Here is a 23066-nt window from a genome sequence, read left to right as displayed (position 1 = left end):
AGAATGAGGAAGAGAAAAATGTATCCAGCAAAGGCGAGCCTTGCTGAAGCTCTAGTGTGTCCACCTTACTTTCCATTCACCTTTATGCCTCCATAGCGGTTTCATTCATGCCACCTGGGAGGCGGAGGTCCTGTGGGAACAGAACAAGTGGGGTAAGTAGGGCCCCTCATCACTCACCAACCCCCTCCTAGCCCTGCCTTGACCCAGCTATACGCTGTGTGAGTGAAGGGGCCACAGAGATGGTCTGGCTGGTGGAGAGAAGCTCCCCTCTGACCATGGACTCTGTGTTGTCCTTCACCACACCAGTGCAGCCTGGTGGGGAGGCAGGAGGTCAGGCTGGGTGGGGTTCTCCTCCACATGCCCCTCCCCAGGCCTTCACACAGCCTCCCAGGTCACCTTTCTAGGGTCCTGGGAGATGTGCACAGTCTAGCTGTCCTGGCCCCTCTTCATGCCTCAGTGACCTGGGGAAGGAAGACAATGTCACTAGTCCCCAAGGTTGTGCTCTCCCCTCATATGCTGCGTCCACTCAGGGCACCTTCCAATGCCCTCTTTAACTGCTTACTTTCCCCCTCCACCACTGGGCTCCCCAGCACCAGACCCTCAAGCTTTCCCATCATAGCCCTGACCAGGCTGGGCTGTCTCTGTGGTGTGGGATCTGGTCTCCTGTGGGCTGTGAGCCCATAAAACATCGGGACCAGCCCAGAGCACGTGCTTAGTGAGTGTGGATGGACCAACCAAGCTGCTGCTTCTACCCTGACAGACATACCCGCACCCCAGCTCCCCCTCACCTCCAGGGCTGAAGTGAATGCAGCTGCTGGTCCTGAGCCTCACAGGAGCAAAACCAGCCACAGTGAGGTTGGTCACATCTTGAGGCTAGGGGAGGGGCAAGAAGTGAACCAGCAGGCAGTGCGTGGGTGACAGACACCCAGCCTCCACGCCACACTGTCTGCCTCCATTTGGGAACAGTTCAGGCTTTTATCTGCTCACCAGCCATCTGTCCCTCCTTCTGGTGACAATGCCTATTTCCCTTTGGGGAAACTATCACCCCTATGCTACCATGGACTTGTCAATCAAGGCCTCCCCTGGCCAAGGAGTTGGATGAAACTTGGTAGTCAGGCATTTAATCCCCTAGTGACACAAAATCTGCAAGCCACAGGAATCCTTCATCCCATCTGCACAACCCGAGGAAACCACGTCATGTCGCCACTATGGACATCTGACACCTGATACCCAGTTCTGAAGAACTTACCAGCAAGTCCCACCTGAGGGCCTTTGCACTTGCTGTCACCCCCTCCAAATTCACGTGGCTCTCTGTCCCTTCATTCAGGTCCCTGCTCAAATGCTGCCTCCTCCTTGTTTCACCTCCTCTATCAAACAGCACCACCCATCACTCTGTCTCCTTATCCTGTGGTTCTTGGTGGTGCTGGCCATCGCATCACTGCACGTTGGGTTATGTATGTATTACCTGCAGAGTGGGGATTACAGGAGGGCAGAGATCTCTGTGCTGCTCACAGCTGTGTCTCCAGTGCCTGACACCTAACAGCTGTTCAATAAAACTGAATGATGGAGGGGAAAAAAAAGGAGGACATTTAAAGATAATGCCTATTCCCACGTAGAACACTTAGATGGATGAGAAAGAACACATCTTATTCATTCTGGGATCTCACATCTCTGTCCTGCCTGGCACTCACTTTTTACTGAAGAAAGGATGAATGCATATTTTATCGATGTTTGCATCACTTTATGTTAAGGGTAATATGGCCTCCTTGTTTGTTACTTATATGGAAGCCCCATGGAAGTGTTGATGACTCTACTCAGCCTTAAAAAAGAAATAAAATTTTGACTTTATTCATTTAAAAAATCTGTTAAATTATTATTTAAAAAACTAAAATGAAATAAATAAAAATAAAAAATAAAATGAAAACCCTCTGTATGACTTACTACAAACAATTCATTACATACTTCAAAGTACTACTATTTAATAAACTCTTTAAAATTCATTATATGCTTAAAGTAGAAACTCTACAAACCTAAGAGTGAATAATATTCCGGGGTGGAGTAATTCCTCTCCTTTCATTATTATAGTGGATAATCCTGTTAGAGAAATAAGGAAAACTCAAATGTCCACTTGAAATGAGCTGGACTTTGGTCACTAATATGTCCCAGCTCAGCTCCCTCCACGGTTTCTCAGGGCATTCTCAGGCCTATGAAGCCATCAGGAAAACGTCCATCTCCCAGCAGTTTTCCTTTAAATCTCTTTTTATTCTCTCGTTTTGTTCAGCACCCCCACCTCCACCCTAAACCTAGTAATGGTCTCTTCAAGGCTTTAAATAATTGCCTTAATTCAGAAACTTATAATACCACCCTGGAGAGAGCCCCTGTGCCTCCAACTAAACTTACCTTCCTAGTTAAGTGCAAACTGTGGTTAGTGAGTCCAGAGCTCGGCTTCAGGCTGGGACTTCAGGGAATACAGGGCAGCAGCCCAGCTTCCCGTGGGGGCTCTGACCCAGCCCACAGCTGCCTAAGTCCAGAGGGCCTTGATTGGTTCTGGTAGATGCTTCTTTCTTTCAGTGATGCTCTTAGAAGAGGGTTCAGAACCACAGGCAGAATGAAGGAAGAACAGGCTCACTACTGCACCCGAGAGCATGTGAGACGGGATTCATAAAATGGGCACCTGTTGTTCAGATTAGGAGCTTCTTTAGACAAGTTGTCCTTGTCTTTTCATATAGTGGCCTCCATTGAAGAATGTCACTACTTTCCTTCAAGGTGGGCTGGAGAATAATCCTGATGCTATGATATATCCAGTGCTTCCAGAGCTTGACTATTCTAATTTTCTTCACTCACTGACAGCAAGGAGAATAGGCTAGGTACTCTGTAAAGAGATGCTTCTGACAGGGGTTCTCTTACCGGAATTTACCTACTAAGTGTCTGCTTGTGATGGGGAACACAGAACACAGGGAGTTGCCTCCTCCAAGAAAAGCCAGGAGAATGGTAATGTCTTCGCCGGGTTTCTGGTGGCCCCCCTAGTTTTCTGCCTGTGAAGTCCTCTGTCTGTTTCACTTCTGCTGTTTATCCATTCCCCCATCTCCACCTCATGATCCCTTCCCTTTGTCCTAAAGCTTGAGGCTCCTGCTACACCCATTCCTTGTCCCTAAGCCAGAGGTGGGAACATCCCCCTCCCTGAAAGACCATCTCCCTGGATGGGACTCTATATCTCTGTTTGTCTGAATGGTGCATTTGTTCCAACTGCCTTGGACACTTTCTCTCCCTCCCCGCTTCACACTGAAGACAGTCACATTTAAAAGTCTAGGCAACAACCCTCTCATGCTTCTGGATCCCAAAGGATTGCAAAAAGCTGACCCCTGCAATGAAACGAGGACATCAGAGATAGGGACCACACTGCTGGAGCCACTTATTTTCCTGCTTGCTCAGTACAACAGTTAGAACCACAGTAGACTTGTTGGCCTTGTTATTGAAGTCACCTGAGAACTAGTCACCTTGAGACACCGTGAATACTGCGAAGGAGCAGGAGAGGCAGCTCTGAGAATCACTTCAAGTGAATGAAGATCGTCTTAGGTCCCTCCTGCTCCCAGTGCTCACACCCTTCTCCCCCACACAGATTCCTTCCCAGGCACCTAGGGTCCGAATGCCACAGCCCAGCTCACAGGATCCCTGGAGCCTCCTTGCCTAGTCTGACCTTCACACACCTTTTGCTCATTTCTTCATTCCAAAGACAACTTTAAGAAGCCAGTGTACAAGGCACTTCTCCACACACTAAAGATTGTCTCATTAACTTATTATTTTTTTATATAAAGATTTTATTTATTTATTTGACAGAGGGAGAGAGACAGCGAGAGAGGGAACATAAGCAGAGGGGTTGTGGGAGAGGCAGAAGCATACTTCCCGCTAAGTAGGGAGCCTGATGCGGGGGTTGATTCCAGGACCCTGGGATCATGACCTGAGCCAAAGGCAGACGCTTAATGACTGAGCCACCCAGGAGACCAAGATTCTCTCATTTAATGGAAATATGCTGTCAAGTAGCTTCCTCTTTGGGTAAGATCAGGGCAATTAAGATCACAGCTCCTAGCAAAGTTTTTCTCAACTTTGGGCTTGATCCTTAAGTCCATGAAGTAAATCTGTGATTGGCTCTATTAACAGCTCAATTGGAGAAGATACTGATTTTTCTTAACCTCCTGAGAGGCACAAAATCATAAACATACCCAATATCCTGCTGCATGTCTTTGTAAGAGAAATTAATCACAGGACCAGGTGTCTGATGGTGTGAAGTGTCTGTGTTGGCAAAAGGTTGACACAGGCGTGCATCTAAGACACTGCTGAAATCCTTTCCTTTGACAGCTCCCACTGTTCCATGGCCAGTTTCCCCATTTTTCCCTTTAGTCCTCTCCTACTCACAATCCATGTTCTACATTTGGCGTTGGTCTGCTATAGCTCAGGATTAAATGAAGCCAATATATTCCCTTCAGAAGAGAGACTAAAAGTGTGCTTTATTTTTTTGTTAATGGATCGAGGATTTATTTTTTATATTTTTATTTTTTAAGAGATTTTATTTATTTATTTGACAGAGAGAGAGAGAGACAGCCAGTGAGAGACAGAACACAAGCAGGGGGAGTGGGAGAGGAAGAAGCAGGCTCCCAGCAGAGGAGCCTGATGTGGGGCTCGATCCCAGAACGCTGGGATCACTCCCTGAGCCAAAGGCAGATGCTTAACGACTGAGCCACCCAGGCGCTCCTGATCTAGGATTTAAATGGAAAGAATTATTCCTGGTTATGAAAGAAATCACAGGCATCAATTTGATGTATTGTTTAAGAATGGTGAGTGGTGGGGGGGAGGGAGACTCCTTTCTTTGTGACAACTTGAAAATCCAATGAGGGAAGTAGCTCTCTTGCCTTCATTTAGGGAAAATGTGGGTGTAGGGCAGGATAGAACAGGATTCTCCGCAGATGTTACAGCGTTCTTCAGATGAGAGCTTGAAGCCCCTGTGGACACTGTAGACAGGTGCCTTTTGTGAGTGCTAATGGAAGAGTGGAGGTGATTTTCAGGATAGCCACATCCATACATATTTTGAAATACATAGATCTTTGGAAGAATGGCTTCCATTTACCATTTTGCTTGGCTTGTATAGATTCAGACATAGTGTTTGCTTTCAACAGTATCTGCAATTTAACCACGCAGGATCATCAAAAGTAACTTCTCCAGCCAGTGATGCTTCACCAGCACTGGATTGAAGCTAATGTCCTGCAGACACGTAACGGTGAACATTGCCCTATCTGTCCTGGCACAGAGGTAACCCAGACTTGGGTCTGAGATGGACTGACGTGGGGCTGATGGATTTGTTGATGGAATCAGAATTTAGGCATTCCATGATGTAATTTAGTGTCTGGTCATAGATTGCTGGAAAAGCTTGATGGGTCAGAGCCAGGGCTCTTTGGATCAGTAAGACTAAATATTTCTGTGAAGACAGAAGCCTATTATGGGATCAGACTGTGGATTCTCAGACGAAAACAAAATCCTGGTAAATTAGCCTCAAACATCCAACTGAGGAAGGAATCTTCACACAGGGCAGTGACTCACTACATAGTCTGAGAAGTTAGGGGTCAAAATGATTCTTAGTATCATCATTAACCTAAATGGCTATTATCTGGTCCTCCTGATTACACAGCCAACACCTAGAGCAAGAAGATGAGAATAGTTGTTTAAAAGAAAATTATAAGACTCTTCCTTTTGACCCTCACTGGGCAGTAAAGGAATAACATGTCCACAAAAAGAACACAAGCTACTTCTTGCAATGGTGGCCACAGTGCTTGGTGATTCTACCAGTATGAGAGCATGGGAGAGAGGATGAGCAGCCTCATGAGACGGTGTGCTCTGTGTAGACCATAACATCCTTGAAATTCAGCAGCAGGTCTCAGTGCTGTGAGTGTGCAGGCCGGGAGCAGCGGTGGACAGCAATGTCAGCAGTGCTCCCCACAGGTGCCAGTGCTGTGGGGGCCCATGGAGTAAGGGATGAGACTGTGCTGAGGGTAGTCAAGAGGTCTTGTCTGAGGTACACAAGAGATGCCCCAGAGAGTCTCCCAAAATAATCAGACAGAAGTTTGAGAGGTAATCAGAAGCTAATGGCGAGACAGAGCCAGAGAAATGCTGATTTGTGATTGTCATTGTCAAGTTGTGGCCCATATTCTCATGAGCTCACAATAGGGAGGGGAAAACTGAGATAGATCTCTCACAAGAGACAGACACATAATTCAGACTATGACATAAGGTACCTGAGAGCAAGTGGCCCAGTGGTTTGAACAGAGAACTATGAGTTCAAGGAGGGAGCAGTTGGGATGGGCTATAAGGAAAAAGGCAGGGTTATAGGTGACATTGGAAGGTCCCTGAGAGTCTGGATCAGTGGAATTAAGAGGAGAATACACAGAGAGGAAGATGAGCAGAGACACAGAAACAAACAGACCTTTCTGGTATCAAAAGCAGCCAAAATGGCCAAAAGTTTAAGGGCAGGTGAGGAAGAATTTAAAGGTTCAGTAAGAAAAGTGTTTCTCATCACTGTGGACTAAGCCTAGACATTGGGCTGTAATTAGAAAAAATAACAGAATTTATTTCCTGTTTTTTTCTACTTGTTGTCAATATGACATTATAAAATATCTCTTAATATCAGACTTCTTACAGGTAAAATGGGGATAAAATTCCTTACCCCAGGGCTAATAATTTCTTATCCAATCTTACAGAACAGCCTTGAAACAATTTAGATTAATGTTTAAGAACTCACTCTGTTTTTAATAAACACTTATTAAAATTAAATGCTCTGTATGAAGTAAACAGCAGGGAGACATGATGACTTTCATGGGCCCCAGGCAATTTTGCCTTCCTAGGCCCCTTTTCCATAAAACTATATTAAAATTTATACTTTAGGATTTCAACTTACAAGATGATTATAATCTACTCTGTATTATATTCATTTTTTTTCTAATCTTAAAAGAAATTTAATTTTTTTCATGAGCCACATAAGAACGGTACCTACTACGCCTAATGCATATCAACTCTAGTAGGATCCATTGGATGATTTTGAACAAAAAATTATGATTGAGAAATTGAAGAGAGAAGGTTTAGAAGACCCTGCAGATATGTGCTGGAATGTTTTGGATTCATAAGCTCAAGCAGAATGCAGTAGAATCTGAATACTATGATTGTGTAGGTGAACAAGAGAGATTCATTTTTATAGTTAAATCCCCATGGAAAAGGAAAAGGATTCTTTGAAGTATGCAAATACTGTGACGCAGGATCAACAATAACCAAACAGGATAAAAACTCTTCCCTACATACAGTGAGGGCAGGTTTGAGATCTGAGCAGAGTGTAGGCAGAACAGGGAGGGAAGTATGGTAAGAGGGGTGATGACCCGAAGCAGACAGATCTCATCCTATTTCTATTTTATTCAGGGAAATCCCCTCCACTAATGGCCTGCAGGAACCACAGCACCATCACTGAGTTTGTTCTCAGTGGGCTGTCCAACGACCCCCACATCGAGACTCTGCTCTTTGTGTTAGGTCAGGGGATTTACTTTCTGACCATCAGGGGGAATCTGATGATGATGTTGGTGATCAGGGCTGATTCCCACCTTCACACTCCCATGTACTTCTTCCTGAGTAACCTGTCCTTCCTAGACCTCTGCTTCTCTTCTGTCACTGTGCCCAAGCTCCTGAAGGACCTTCTGTCTGAGAAGAAAACCATCTCAGTAGAGGGCTGCCTAACCCAGGTGTTCTTTGTGTTTATCACTCCAGGGACTGAAGCCTGTCTGCTCTCAGTGATGGCCTATGACTGCTATGCTGCCATCTGCCACCCACTGCTCTATGGCCAGGTGATGAGCAGCCAGCTCTGTGTGAGGCTGGTGCTGGCTTCATGGGGCCTGGCATGTCTCAATTCAGTGTGATTGTGCTCTTGGCTCTTACCCTGGACTTCTGTGAGGCCCAAACCATACAGCACTACACTTGTGAGCTGCCCTCCCTCTTCCCTCTATCCTGCTCTGATATTTCCATCAGTGTTGACATCTTGATCTGCTCCATCTTATTGCATGGGCTTGGAACCTTCCTCCCAATCTTCTTCTCCTATAACCGTATTGTGTCCACCATCCTGAGCATCAGCTCCACCTCAGGCAGAAGCAAGGCCTTCTCCACCTGTTCCTCCCACCTCATTGCTATGACCCTGTTCTTTGGCTCAGGGGTGATTCGCTACCTTATGCCCATGTCTGGCTCCTCCTTGGATTTGCTCCTCTTCTTGCAGTACAGTGCAGTCACGCCCTTGCTGAATCCCCTCATCTACAGCCTAAAGAACAAAGAGGAGAAGGCAGCTTTCAGAAGGACTTCGGGGGAAATATCTCTAAGTCGTGACAAAGATATGGTTACAAAGACTGTATTCCTTTGAATTTCTTCTTTAGTTCCTACTTTCTCCCACACATAGTGTCACGTAACTTGGAAGAAAGATTCCAGAGCTTGTCTGAACAGAGTCTGCCTACTATTTTAAGGCAGTAGTTCTTGATTTGGGCTCTTTATTTGGAATGTTTGTGCTCTATTTGTTGGAAGAGAATGTGAAAACAATTTTCCACAAAACATATTGGTAAGACAACAAAATAATTAGGTTGAAAGGATATGATGATCATTTCAGGAGATTCAGCATCTGACTACGAGGAGTTGCAGGAAGAACCAAAAACAAGAGAGGCATTTATTACACAGAAGTTTTAACTTTTGAAAATCCCAGCTACTTAAAAGTTTTCTAAATAAAACCTTGATAAATAGAAAAAAATCCTATGTCAACAAAACAATAAAACTCCATGTAGATGCACCAAAACCCACAAGATACCTAGTAATAAACCTAACTGGAGAGGTAAAGGCTCTGTACTCAGAAAACTATGGAAAACTTATGAAAGAAATTGAAGAGGAGACAAAGAAATGGAAAAATATTCCATGCTCATGGATTGGAAGTACAAATACTGTTAAAATGTCTGTACCTCCCAGGGCGCCTGGGTGGCACAGTTGTTGGGTGTCTGCCTTCGGCTCAGGGCGTGATCCCGGCGTTCCGGGATCGAGTCCCATATCGGGCTCCTCTGCTGGGAGCCTGCTTCTTCCTCTCCCACTCCCCTGCTGTGTTCCCTCTCTCGCTGGCTGTCTCTCTGTCACATAAATAAATAAAATCTTAAAGAAAAAATGTCTGTACCTCCCAAAGCAACCTACACATTTAATGTGATCCCTATCAAAACACCACTAGCATTTTTCACAGAGCTGGAACAAACAATCCTAAAATTTGTATGGAACCACAAAAGACCCCAAATAACCAAAGTAATCCTGAAAAAGTAAAGCAAAGCTGGAGGCATCAGAATTCCAGACATCATGTTATATTACCAAGCTTTAGTGATCAAAACAGTATGGTACTGGCACAAAAATAGACCTATAAATCAATGGAACTGAATAGAAAACCCAGAAATGGACCCACAACTATATGGTGAACCAATCTTCAACAAAGCCGGAAAGAATATCCAATGGAGAAAAGATAGTTTCTTCAACAAATGGTGTTGGGAAAACTGGACAGCAAGATGCAGAAAAATTTAACTGTACCACTTTCTTACACCATACACAAAAATAGATTCAAAATGGATGAAAGACCTAAGTGTGAGACAGGAAACCATCAAGATCCTAGAAGAGAACACAGGCAGTAACCTCTTTGATATTGGCTGTTGCAACTCCTTCCAAGACAAGTCTCCAAAGGCAAGGGAAATGAAAGCAAAAATGAACTATTGGGACTTCTTCAAGATAAAAACCTTCTGCACAGCAAAGGAAACAGGTAACAAAACTAAGAGACAACTTTCAGAATGGGAGAAGATATTTGCAAATGACAAATATCTGATAAAGAATTAGTATTCAAAATCTATAAAGAACTTAACAAGCTCAACACCAAAAAAACCAAATAATCCAGTTAAGAAATAGGCAGAAGACATGAATAGGCATTTTTCCAAAGAAGGTATCCAGATGGCTAACAGACACATGAAAAGTTGCTCAAGATCACTCATCATCAGGGAAATGCAAATCAAAACCACAATGAGATACCACCTCACACCTGTCAGAATGGCTAAAATTAACACAGGAAACAACAGGTATTGGCGAGGATATGGAGAAAGGGGAAGCCTCTTACACGGCTGGTGGGAATATAAACTGGTGTAGCCACTTTGGAAAACAGTATAGAGGTTTCTCAAAAAGTTAGGAACAGGGACTCCTAAATGGAGCAGTCAGTTGTGCATCTGACTCTTGGTTTCTGCTCAGGTAGTGATCTTGGGTCCTGAGATTGAGCCCCATATGGGGCTCAGGGAGGAGTCTGCTTGGTATTCTCTCTCTCTGCCCCTTCCCTCACTTGTGCTCATGGTTTCTTTCCTTCTTTCAAAAATAAATAAATAAATAATTAATTAATTAATTAATTTTAAAGTTAAGAATAAAACTACCCTACATTCCTGCAATTACACTACTAGGTATTTACCCAAAGGATACAAAAATACTGATTTGAAGGGACACATGCACCCTGATGTTTATAGCATCATCATCAACGATAGTGAAATTATGGAAAGAGCCCAAATGTTCATTGACTGATGAATGGAAAAGGAAGATGTGGTCTATATATACAATGGAGTATTACTCAGCCATCAAAAAGAATGAAATCCGGCCATTTGCAACAATGTGGATGGAGCTAGAGCTAGAGTGTATTATGCTAAGCAAAATAAGTCAGACAGAGAAGATAAATACCATATGATTTCAGTCATATCTGGAATTTAGGAAACAAAATAGATGAACATAAGGGAAAGAAAAAAGAGAGAGAGAGAAAGGCAAACCATATAACATATAGTTCTCTTAACTATAGAGAACAAACTGAGAGTTGCTGGAGGCAGGTGGTTTGGGGGTGGGCCAAATGGGTGATGGGTATTAGGAGGGCACTTGTTGTGTTGAGCACTGGGTGCTGTACATAAGTGATGAATCACTAAATTCTACTGCTGGAACTAATATTACACTGAATGTCAACTAACTAGAATTTAAATAAAAACTTGAAACATTAAAAAAAAGAAACTAGGGAAGGTTAATAATTTAAAATATTTCCCTCAGAAGTTTAAAGTTAAGAAGTGCTACTCTAAACCTTGACGTTTAGTCATCTTAATGGGGTCAGGAAGGAAGAGTTAGGCCCTGGCAACTGTGGTGGGATGTGGTTCAAGATTCTCCCTAGGATTGGAAACATGGCTCTGTGCTTGATCATCCCCAGCCTAACCACTGGGCATATCCACAGCTTCAGTAATGCGGGCAAGGAAAACAGGGTTGCCTATTATCCATATCAGTGGAATTTGATACAAAGAGATAGGCGCATCTCTGGAGTTACTATGTGTGAAAGGGTTTGGAGAATATCGACTAAGGAAGCATTTCCCTGAGTAATGAAAAATAACTCGGTTATGCTCATCTACACTTTCTAGAAGGTTATGTAGTGTATTAATGTAGAACATAATTAAAAACAACAAAAAAACAAAATTAAATTGTTAAACCTTAGTTGTCAAACAATTAAATTTTCTCATAGACACAGGCCCTGGCAAAAACGGTAAGGGAAAAAAGGCACTAGTGAACGGCTATGTGCCTAGTGTACTTATAATTTATGTGATACATACCCTGGTTAAACTAGCTTCCAGGAATGGAAAGGCGGAATTAAGAGTGGAAAAGTTCAGAAATGTTTTTCTCAAGTGACATGGCCTTAAGGAATGAATATGGAGTGTCTGTCTAGGAGAAACTGTATTTTTCCTTTTTGTCATTGAATAGAGCACATTCTGCATAATGACTGTAGAATTCCTCTGCTGCTAATTGTGCTGCTCTTATTTGCAGTTTGACAAATTATTGTCTTTAGTGGAAATGGCTGGAATTCTCTAATTTTAATTAAAGTAATCTTATTATTTCTCTAGAGTTTCATTTTATTAACTTTCAGATATAGATAAATGTAAAGAATTAATCATGCAATGTATTAGGGTTAGCACATACTTTTGATTTCAACAAATTTTGGGGGAGTATGAATTATTTTAAGAAAGGTAGATTATAAGCAATGATTATCAAAGACCTATTTTTAATCATTTGTTACTTGATATTTAATGTAATAATATTTTATATCAAATTATATATGCCTCCAATTGACGGCTAATGACAATGTGATATGTAAGTATATTAAATACTGTTGAAACTAAAAAAAAAAACCTCTAAGTAGAATATTATGAACATGAGAATATTATATACTGCAGTTACAAAACATTGCTGGTGCAACCATCATCTTTATCTATCTTATATGCATTCACTAATAAACCAAAAATTTAAGTTTCTGAAAGCTCAGATCCCAGCATTAGAAAGATAACAAACCTAACATAAGAAAGGGAGGATAAAGGAACTAAAAGCACAAATTTAACAACTCAGAAAACAGAACTGAGAAATAAATCCAGGCTCTAATCATTCAAAAAGATCTATAAAATTTGACATAGATCTATAGAATATGGTCAACAAACAAGGAAAAAAGAAACCAATAATACAACAGTGATAAAAAGAATAAAAATTTTAAGGAAATACTAAGATTAATCTCAATAAATTTGAAAAGCAAGCTTTTATTTAATTTTAAGGAATATGTGATTCATAAAAGAAAACTGAGCCATTAGCTGTGTAAAAACAACAACAACAAAAAAAAACCCAGAGAATTAGCTCAAAAGGGCAATAAGCACAGATAGTTTCTCAGATGCATGCAAACTTCAGTTACATGCAGTTTTTTAGACTACAGAATACTATGGCATATAGTCAATGCACTTTCAGAGCTCTAGTTACTCTGATTCAGAACCTGAAAAATTATCATCCTCTAATGAATAGAGGATGAATAGGTTACATGAGAATAATCATGTGTCCACCCTAATAGATTCTTAATAGGCATAAAAATAAGACCCAATAACCATTTAGACCTCAAATATTTAATAATAAAAACTAATGATTCTCTCTTTAAATATAAAATATTTAACATTAAACAATATTCAACTACATGCTTCATGATAATAACAGATAATATCAGATTGAAGAAATTACACTTTAATAAAACAAACAACACTACCACTCATGTTACTTAAGAACATTATCAATTTCCCTCCAATGCACTGAAACAAGATTAGAAGATGATATTTAAAATTGGGGAGGGGGGATCTACAAATATCAGAGCTGATAATGATTATCTACCCAGAAATCTAAGAAATCTCTATCAGAAATGAAAAATTAGTATTTCAAGAGTTTAGAAAGGCAAAAAATTTTTGAATATTCTTATGATCAGTAGTTTTTCTATTAATCAACAATAGTTAAACAAAAAAATGTATCTTAGAGAAAAATATCCATTTGTTATGACAAGATCAATATAAAAACTTCAGGATTAAACTTAATAAGCACTCAGAGCCCATATGAACAAAACAACAAAACTGAACTAAATGACACAAGAGGTGCTTGAATCAGTGGAGAATGTATTCATTAGGCATCTTCAAGTATTCAAGTGTGATTAACAAGAACAGAAACTGTAAAAAGATTTACCATTGAACTAGCAATAGTTCTGGAGATACATAGCTCCACAGCTACTGGAGTAGCTCAATCAGATCATCTATGACTCAGGTTCTACCCATCTATACATGTGCTATGCCATCTTCATGCATTGATTTCATCCTCAGCCTTGTTATAGGGTAGCCTTGAGAGTTTTCTCTTCTGTAATGCAAGGGCCTGACTTAGGCTTTGGTTGCTGAGACATCCTGAATAAACGCACTGCCAGCCAACCACTAGACACAGAGATTTTGGTTCTTTTCCACAACTGACCATTTGAGCCTCTCTTTTGTTTTTTTCTCTTCCTGCATTCTAAATTCCCACTCTTGCATTAAAATTCACCAACAGAGAGTGAGCACAAGAAACCCCAGGCCCTCTCACCCTCAACCCCAATAAAAGGAGAACCCAGGAATTATCTCCCTTTCTCCCTCTCCCTCCCCCAAAGACCACCCGTGTGGGCCCAGGGGTCTATGTATTTTTCAGGTCTTGTAAGTAATAAATCTTTTTTTTTTTCAAAGTCTCCTGATTGTTGTTCCTAAAGGGCATCTCCAATCATAAAAAAGACCACAAGGGTCCACCCAGGCAAAAAATTGTTTTGGAAAGGAAAGACTGGGAATTTTACGAGGCCAAGGCATTTCTAGACAACAGCTGAACTATCCATAGGCTGAGACTGGCACAAAACACTTGTCCAGGTGGCTTCACTTCTAGGGATCATGGTCTTACAAGACACAAACCAAAGCTAGAAGAAGGAAAACTGCTACTTTAGCCTGTTCTTGAACTTTACATAAATGAAACCATTCAAAATGCTAAAAATTTAAAATACCCAGTCTTTAAGTCTTGATGAGGAGGTGATAAACTTCAGTTTCCTTTACCTCGTGTTTTGTTTTTTGCACCCATTATCTCAGGCAAAAGAACAAGTAAGAAGTGCTGTAATTTTATTCTCTGAACTTACAAGGGAATGTTCTCTAGATGAACTCACCTTCAGCTTTGCTAATTCCAATTGTCTATTTGCATGTCCTTAAGGAGTCTCTTTGCATGACGATTGTCTATTTGTATGAACTTGCTGCTTAAAAGAATCTACAGTATTTGCTGATCTATTGCTTTAAGAGGTGTTGAATTTTAAATCCTGAAAATGCCAAAAGAAAAAAATAGAAAAACAGCATTAAGAATTGGTCAAGTCCCCAGATCAACTGAACCCATCCCTCGTATGTGAAATCTAATTTGCTAGTAGAGATTTTAGGCAAATGCACATTCATGTAAATGGGGTTTTCAGTGATTAGACTTGAGGAGAACTGGTTTGGACCAATTTAAACGTGGGCAGTCTACACCTACTGACTAGCTTCTCATGCTCTGAAATACTCTCTTCCGTAAACATGTAAAATCAGTATCAGTGACAGTGGTGGTAGGTAGAAGCCAGACTTCAGTGTACTGAGTAAATAGGACACAGAAAAGAGGGCAGTGATTCACACCACACTCTCAAGGTGTTTGGATTTAGAGAATGAAAGAGGTAAGTAAAAGAAGGGGTGTCGAGGTTGAAGACATTTTTTAAAATTTATTTTTATTTTTATTTTTTAAAGATTTTATTTATTTATTTAACAGAGAGAGAAACAGCCAGCGAGAGAGGGAACACAAGCAGGGGGAGTGGGAGAGGAAGAAGCAGGCTCCCAGCAGAGGAGCCAGACGTGGGGCTTGATCCCAGAACTCCAGGATCACGCCCTGAGCCGAAGGCAGACGCCCAACGACTGAGCCACCCAGGCGCCCTGAGGTTGAAGACATTTTTAACAATGAGAAAAAGACCTGACTGTACTGACACGCAGTGAGAGAAGGAGAAACTGAATGTAGAGAATTGAGAGGTTCAAATAGAAAAACTGCTAAAAAGCACTTTATATTAGGCTGGTTAAGTCTAATCCCTCCTTCTAGACTAATCACTAGAACCAAGGAACTTGGGTATAATAATGGTCTACACCCAGGTAATGGGCCTGTCAGAGAGCAGAGGTTGGGCTACTACACTTCAGATACAGCAAAGCCCAGAGGTTGGGAGGTCACCCCTAAAACACACCCTTTGTTTGCCTCCACTGTTTAGATCTGCCCACTGTCCTCTTCCTCCTCCCACTGATACTGCACTTTGGGTTCACAGAGTGCCTGTAAATCTCACTCCCAATGTTGTAACAGCCAACTGTAGCACTAATTTTGGTAAGTCATCCAATAACCTGATCTCAAATTCCTATAGCATCTAACTTAAGCCATGGTTGCTCAACTTGATTTCAGCCTTGACCCTTGAGACAACAATCATTCATCTTATTTGGATGGTTCCACCACTGTTGTCTTTAATCTCTGATGGAATCTTCTACCCTGCCAGCTTCTCACTTTTCCACCTGCACTATGGCTTTCTAAAAACTCTAGTTCTTCTGGTGCGCCTGGGTAGTGCAGTCGTTAAGCATCTGCCTTTGGCTCAGGGCGTGATCCCGGCATTCTGGGATTGAGTCCCACATCGGGCTCCTCTGCTAGGAGCCTGCTTCTTCCTCTCCCACTCCCCCTGCTGTGTTCCCTCTCTCACTGGCTGTCTCTCTGTCACATAAATAAATAAAATCTTAAAAAAAAATAAAAATAAAAACTCTAGTTCTTCAGCCCGTCCCTTCATTCTACCCCTCACCATCAACCTCCCCCCCACCCAGAGAGCTTCATCTGATTTATTTCTGTGCATTGATTTAGCAGCTTGCATGTCTGCACCTTCAATATCTTGCCTACTTGTTCTTTTATTGCATTCACAAGCCCTACTCTCTCCATTTCTGTATCCAGGACGTTACCCTCCATGGAATTTTGTTTATGCCTCAAACATAGCTTAATCACTCAGAAGTAATAGTCTTCTTTCTCCTTAAAGCTAACAAGTAGCTTGTAGTAGATGAACTTCATTTACACTTGACAGAGTTTCACTTAATCCTTTCTTCCATGCCCAAAATTCTATCTCTATATATCACATGACTTTAATGCTTTCTTTCAGTGCCAGTGAAATATTTTATAAGGATAACTTCTATACCTGAAATGTGTGTGTGTGTGTGTGTGTGTGTGTGTGTGTGTGTGTGTGTTTGGACTGTGTAAATCTTTTACCACCTTTCCCTGGACCTTGATTCATCATTGTTTACCATTTCACTCTACATTCTTAACTTTTTCTGCTCTATAGGCATAACGTGTACCTACAGGTAAAAACATTTTCCCATAGGTATAAACATTTAAATATGCTATTTCATCCCAACTTAAAAAATAACATAGTTATTCTTCCTCACCACTGTGGCCCTCAGCCTTATATCTCTCCTATCTTTAAACTACTGTGCACCAATTTATAAAATATTGTTCACCAACTAAGACTATTAAGGTACAAGGATGAATAAAGACAGAACAACAGATATATAAACAGGTAACTATATTGCAATAATGTATTTGTGTTTTCAGACTGACTACAGGGCACTTCTAGAGCTAAGAGGATGGATACTTACACAATCTTGATTGGGAGTATCAGATGAAATTCATGTAAATCAATAAAATAAATGGATAGAAATCAATTGCATTTCTATACATTAATAATGAGATAGAAGAAAGAGAAATCAAGGAATCAAGCCCATTTACAATTGCACCAAAAACCATAAGATACCTAGGAAAAAACCTAACCAGAGAGGTAAGCGATCTGTACTCTGAAAACTATAGAACACCTATGAAAGAAATTGAGGAAGATACAAAGAAATGAAAAAACCTTCCATGTGCATGGATTAGAAGAACAAATACTGTTAAAATGTCTATGCTACCCGGAACAATCTACACATTCAATGTAATCCCTACCAAAATACCATCAACATTTTTCACAGAGCTGGAACAAATAATCTTAAAATTTGTATGGAACCAGAAAAGACCCCAAATAGCCAAAGGAATGTGAGAAAGAAAACTAAAGCTGGAGGCATCAAATTTTGGACTTCGAGCTCTATTACAAAGCTGTAGTCATTAAGACAGTATGGTACTGGCACAAAAACGGAGACATAGAGAACCCCAAAATGGACCCTCATCTCTATGGTCAACTAATCTTTGACAAATCAGGAAAAAATATCCAATGAAAAAAAGACAGTCTCTTCAACAAATGGTGCTGGGAAAATTGGACAGCCAATGCAGAAGAATGAACCTGGACAATTTCCTTACACCATACACAAAAAAAGACTCAAAATGGATGAAAGCCCTAAATGTGAGACAGGAATCCACCAAAATCCTAGAGGACGACACAGGCAACATCCTCTTTGACCTTGGCTGCAACAACTTCTTGCTAAACACATCCCCAAAGGCAAGAGAAAAAGGCAAAAATGAACTATTGGGACTTCATCAAGATAAAAAGCTTTTGCACAGCAAAGGAAACAAGAAATGAAACCGAAAGACAATTGACAGAATGGGAGAAGATATTTGCAAATGTCTGATCAGATAAAGAGATAGTATCCAAATCTATAAAGAACTTATCAATGAGTAGTGATGAGCACTGGGTGTTATACGCAACTAATGAATTGTTGAACACTACATCAAAAACTAATGATGTACTATATGTTGGCTAATTGAACATAATAAATAAAAATAATAGTAACAATAAAAATAATAAAAGAACTTATCAATCTCAACACCAAAAATCCCCAAATAATCCAGTCAAGAAATGGGTGGAAGACATGAACAGACATTTCTCCAAAGAAGCCATACAAATGGCCAAAAGACACATGAAAAAATGCTCCACATCACTCGGCATCAGGGAAATACAAATCAAAACCACAATGAGATACCACCTCACACCAGTCAGAATGGCTACCATTAACAAGTCAGGAAACAACAAATGTTGGTGAGGATAGGGAGAAAAGGGAACCTTCTTACACTGCTGGTGGGAATGCAAGCTGGTGCAGCCACTCTGGAATATAGTATGGAGGTTCCTCAAAGTGTTGAAAATAGAGCTAACCTATGATCCAGCAATTGCACTACTGGGTATTTTACCCCAAAGATACAAATGTAGTGATCCAAAGTGGCACCTGTACCCCAGTGTTTATAGCAGCAATGTCCACAATAGCCAAACTATACAAAGAGCCCAGATGTCCACCCACAGAAGAATGGATAAAGAAGATGTGGTATATATATATGAATATCATCAAAAGATGAAATCTTGCCATTTGCAACGATGTGGATGGAACGAGAGGGTATTACACTAAGTGAAATAAGCTAACCAGAGAAAGACAATTATCATATGATCTCTCACTGATATGTGGAATTTAAGAAACAAAACAGAGGATCATAGGGGAGGAGAGGAAAAAATGAAACAAGATGAAACCAGAGAGGGAGACAAACCATAAGAGACTCTTAATCATAGGAAACAAACTGAGGGTTGCTGGAGGGGAGATGGGTGGAGCGATGGGGTAACTGGGTGATGGACACTGGGGAGGGTATGTGTTGTAATGAGCATTTGGTATTATATAAGACTGATGAATCACAGACCTGTAGCCCTGAAACAAATAATACATTATATATTAATTAATTATATTTAAATAAAAGAAAAAACGTGAATCATGAATTGACATGTTATTAACTAAATCTATGAAGCTTAGAAGGTTTTCTGACTTATATGCTCTGTGTCTGAATAGGATTGATTCTGAGCCATGGAAAACAAAATAGCTTCTAGCACTTTCCTTGATAATTTTTAAAAAGGGAGAATCAGCAACGCACATTGCAACATGTGACAAAACAGAAAATCAGAAACAATGTCAGTCGTGAGATTTCTTCCTGCAGTTCTACTTTATGTTTCTTTCATGTTATATCTCTTCTGTGCTGAGACATTGTAGATATTTTATCATCATTCTTCTCAGAGCTGCTTTCACCTCCTTGTTCTTCCAGCTGTAGATGAGTGGATTCACCAGGGGAGTGATCACACTGTACTGTATGGAGAGGATTAACTCCAGAGGTGAGCCTGAGGTTGGCATGAGATAGCGAACAATGGCTGAGCCGTAGAACAGGATCACTGCAGTGAGGTGGGAGGAGCAGGTGGAGAAGGCCTTGCTTCTGCCTGTGGTAGAGCTGATGCTCAGGATGGTGGAGAGAATGCGGACATAAGAGAAGAAGATCAGGAGGCACGTCCCAATGGCATGAAGGAGGGCAGAGCAGAGTAGCATTGCAGAGTTGGTGGAGACATCGGAGCAGGAGAGAGGGAAGAGGGAAGGCAGCTCACAGGAGTAGTGGTGGATGGTTTGAAGCGCACAGAAGTCCATATTCAAAGCCAGGAGGATGTTCATGAGTGCATCCAGAAAGGCCACGACCCAAGAGCCCCACACCAACCTCTCACATAGCTGTTTATTCATTACCTGTCCATAGAGCAGAGGGTGGCAGATGGCAGCATAGCGGTCATAGGCCATCACTGAGAGCAGGCAAGCCTCAATCCCTGTAGTGGCAAACACAAAGAAGACCTGAGCCAGGCAGCCCTCTACTGAGATGGCTTTCCTCTGAGACAGGAGGTTCTCCAGCAGCTTGGGCACAGTGACTGAAGAATAGAAGAGGTCTTGGAAGGAGAGATGGCTCAGGAAGAAGTACATGGGTGTGTGGAGGTTAGAATCTGTATGGATCAGGAGTATTATCAGCAGGTTCCCCAGCAGAGTCAGAAGATAAATTATCAGGAACAGAACAAAGAACAGAACCTGGACATGGGGGTCAGTAGACAGCCCGAGAAGGATGAACTCTGTGATGCCGCTGTGATTCCTTGAGGCCATTTGTGGTCACTGTTCTTTAGAGAAAAATTAGTAAGAGGATTGAAATCTCTTCTTTCCATAACAGTTTCCAGAAGGCATCACTCTTTGCTATTTATTCCCCTTATCTTTCCCTATATATTCCTTCCTGCCTGGTCTGATCTCCATTTTCATAGCCCTCACATCTGCCTACAATGGTTCCAAGGAGTCCTTCTCCTCCCTGGCTCTCTGCTGTGCTGTCTCTGAGCTCTGGATCAGCCCGACTGGAGACTTTTTCCTAATAAGACTAATTTATGCAGGGGTATGATCAACTATGTAGCCCTACCAGAAAACTGTCCCATGACTAAGTTACACAATCCTTTAGCTGGGTTCTTGTGTTCCGCTGCATTTCTCATCTTTTATGAATTTCAGAAGACGATCTGGGGAGGCTGATGCAGATCTCAGCTCACCTCTATTACCTGGTTTTTACTCCCTTCTTCAAACCCCTTGATGGTTCACTAACTGATTAACAATAGCAGAGATGTGTTTGTGTAGCAGTTTATTTTTGCACAAATGACTTCCACCCATTTTTTCCACTGTGTGTGTGTGTGTGTGTGTGTGTGTGTGTGTGTGTACAGAAGATGGTGAGACAAGAGACTGAATTCATTTCATAGGTGTGAACATTTAACCCGGTGATCCTAGAATTTGTCTAGATCTCTACTCAGTTCTTTGAACAATAAGGAATCGAAGGCTGCATTTGATTGTAGAACACGAGCTTGTCTACTATATGATCTGCTTAGAGAAAAAGCCAAACTCCCTGGTGTGAATTTCAAAGCATTAATCACCCAAGGTTCTCTAGATGCCCCACTTCTGAGGCCAGATAGCTTTGCTTGTTCCTCATCACTCCTGTTTTCTCTGATTTCATTCAGGCTGATGTATTTTGTGTTCCTATTAATTGATTTACATCTTATATATCTTCGAATTCCCACCTTATTTACCACCTATTCCATGAGTTCTTCTTTGATCACTCCCTTCTCTGTTCTCACATAAACCTCTGGGAAAATCATCATGAGCCACATTTTTCCAGAGGATGAAAATAAAGCTAAATAAGCTAATTCAAGATTCTCATTACTCTCTAGTCTAGGATCTTAAAACCTTGTCTGCTTTCCTTTTCTGTGTAACAATTCATCAACACACTGTAAGTTTTGGCATTTTTTTTTAAAAAGATTTTATTTATTTATTCGACAGAGATAGAGACAGCCAGCGAGAGAGGGAACACAAGCAGGGGGAGTGGGAGAGGAAGAAGCAGGCTCATAGCAGAGAAGCCTGATGTGGGGCTCGATCCCATAACGCCGGATCACGCCTGAGCCGAAGGCAGACGTTAACCGCTGTGCCAGGCGCCCTGTTTTGGCATTTTGTATTACTCCTTTGCTTTATCACCTGTGATACGTGTAGTATCATTTCTTGTGTCCACAGTGAGATGCAGTTTCATGGAGGGTGGGAATGATTTTCTAACTCACCCCCATCAATATTTAATGGACTTTGACTAAATCATTGTTAAGTAAGCAAATACAAAAATTAAGAAAATTGAACATATTAGTAGGTAAAAACTCTTGGAGATTATCTCAGGTCTAGAAAGTCAACTTCAAGTTATAGTCAAGGGCAAAGCATTTAAGGGGGCTTGGAATTAGAAGAGAAAGGGAAGAGGTGGAATACTTATCTCCTTCTTGCTGTAACAGACTGACAGAGAATTTATTCTTTCTGAAATCCTAATACCTACAGATCTCTGCTTCAGAGGGATCACCCCATACTTTGTTTAAATGTACAATATCCACCCATGTTATTGAATAAACACTTTTGGGTGTCTGTTCACTATAAGGTACTGTGTTGTGCATGCAGTTGAAGACAATTCTCCATTGCACTTTTGTTGACTCTTGCATGAATGCATCTACCTGAGTATTATCTAGGTGTAATTAATCCCCCTAGCCTGTTTTTTCCTCATCAGATGCAACCTATGGATGTACATTCAGATTCAATCTTTCCTTGGATCCTCCTCAGTGCTTTGCTATCTGGCCCTTGAACTCCAAATCTTTCCTGGGCTTCTACCTTTTGTGTCTACCACACAAATCTAATCTTGATGTGTCTCACAGGACTTTCAATAAAAGGTAAAATCTTGCTCAGAAGGTAAATTTCCCAGTCCTTGAACTTCCTCTCCACCCTATTCCACCCCTGCTACCAGGCCTATCAAATATATAACTGCCAAACTTTGAGCCCTGATTTAGAATATGTATCTGAATTACGTATGAGTTCTGTCCAGTGTGTATCTGTAGTCCAGCGGGTTGGCCCAAACTAATGAAGACTCAGCAATGAAGAATGTCTGTCTGGAATATAGTATGGAGGTTCCTCAAAGTGTTGAAAATAGAGCTAACCTATGATCCAGCAATTGCACTACTGGGTATTTTACCCCAAAGATACAAATGTAGTGATCCAAAGTGGCACCTGTACCCCAGTGTTTATAGCAGCAATGTCCACAATAGCCAACCTATACAAAGAGCCCAGATGTCCACCCACAGAAGAATGGATAAAGAAGATGTGGTATATTTTTTGAATATCATCAAAAGATGAAATCTTGCTATTTGCAACGATGTGGATGGAACGAGAGGGGATTATGCTAAGTGAAATAAGTCAATCAGAGAAAGACAATTATCATAC

General features: G+C 41.2%; 2 protein-coding genes and 1 pseudogene across 2 annotated transcripts; 2 read left to right on the top strand and 1 right to left on the bottom strand.

Moving 5' to 3' along the window:
- The first annotated feature begins 7472 nt into the window (after positions 1 to 7472).
- Positions 7473 to 8437, top strand: LOC103675609 (olfactory receptor 8S1-like). The gene is given in 2 exon segments (XM_008704729.1): positions 7473 to 7935; positions 7938 to 8437. Coding segments are annotated over 2 exon segments (963 nt in total).
- Positions 8438 to 11249: 2812 nt separating this feature from the next.
- LOC121105361 lies at positions 11250 to 11455 on the top strand (annotated as a pseudogene).
- Positions 11456 to 19451: 7996 nt separating this feature from the next.
- LOC121105360 (olfactory receptor 8S1-like) lies at positions 19452 to 20399 on the bottom strand. The gene has a single exon (XM_040641914.1). It carries the CDS (start codon positions 20397 to 20399, stop codon positions 19452 to 19454), a length of 948 nt encoding a protein of 315 aa, XP_040497848.1.
- Between the last annotated feature and the right edge of the window lie 2667 nt (positions 20400 to 23066).

The sequence above is a fragment of the Ursus maritimus genome, unplaced genomic scaffold (assembly GCF_017311325.1).
Source record: "Ursus maritimus isolate PB19 unplaced genomic scaffold, ASM1731132v1 scaffold_26, whole genome shotgun sequence".
Taxonomy (NCBI): Eukaryota; Metazoa; Chordata; class Mammalia; order Carnivora; family Ursidae; genus Ursus; species Ursus maritimus.
Note: the sequence above shows the minus strand (reverse complement) of the source record. Positions and strands in the feature narration are given on the sequence as shown.

What these genes read in the sequence shown, in the direction of transcription:
- LOC121105360 (XM_040641914.1), bottom strand. Translation starts at nt 20,399, where the DNA reads ATGGCCTCAAGGAATCACAGCGGCATCACAGAGTTCATCCTTCTCGGG.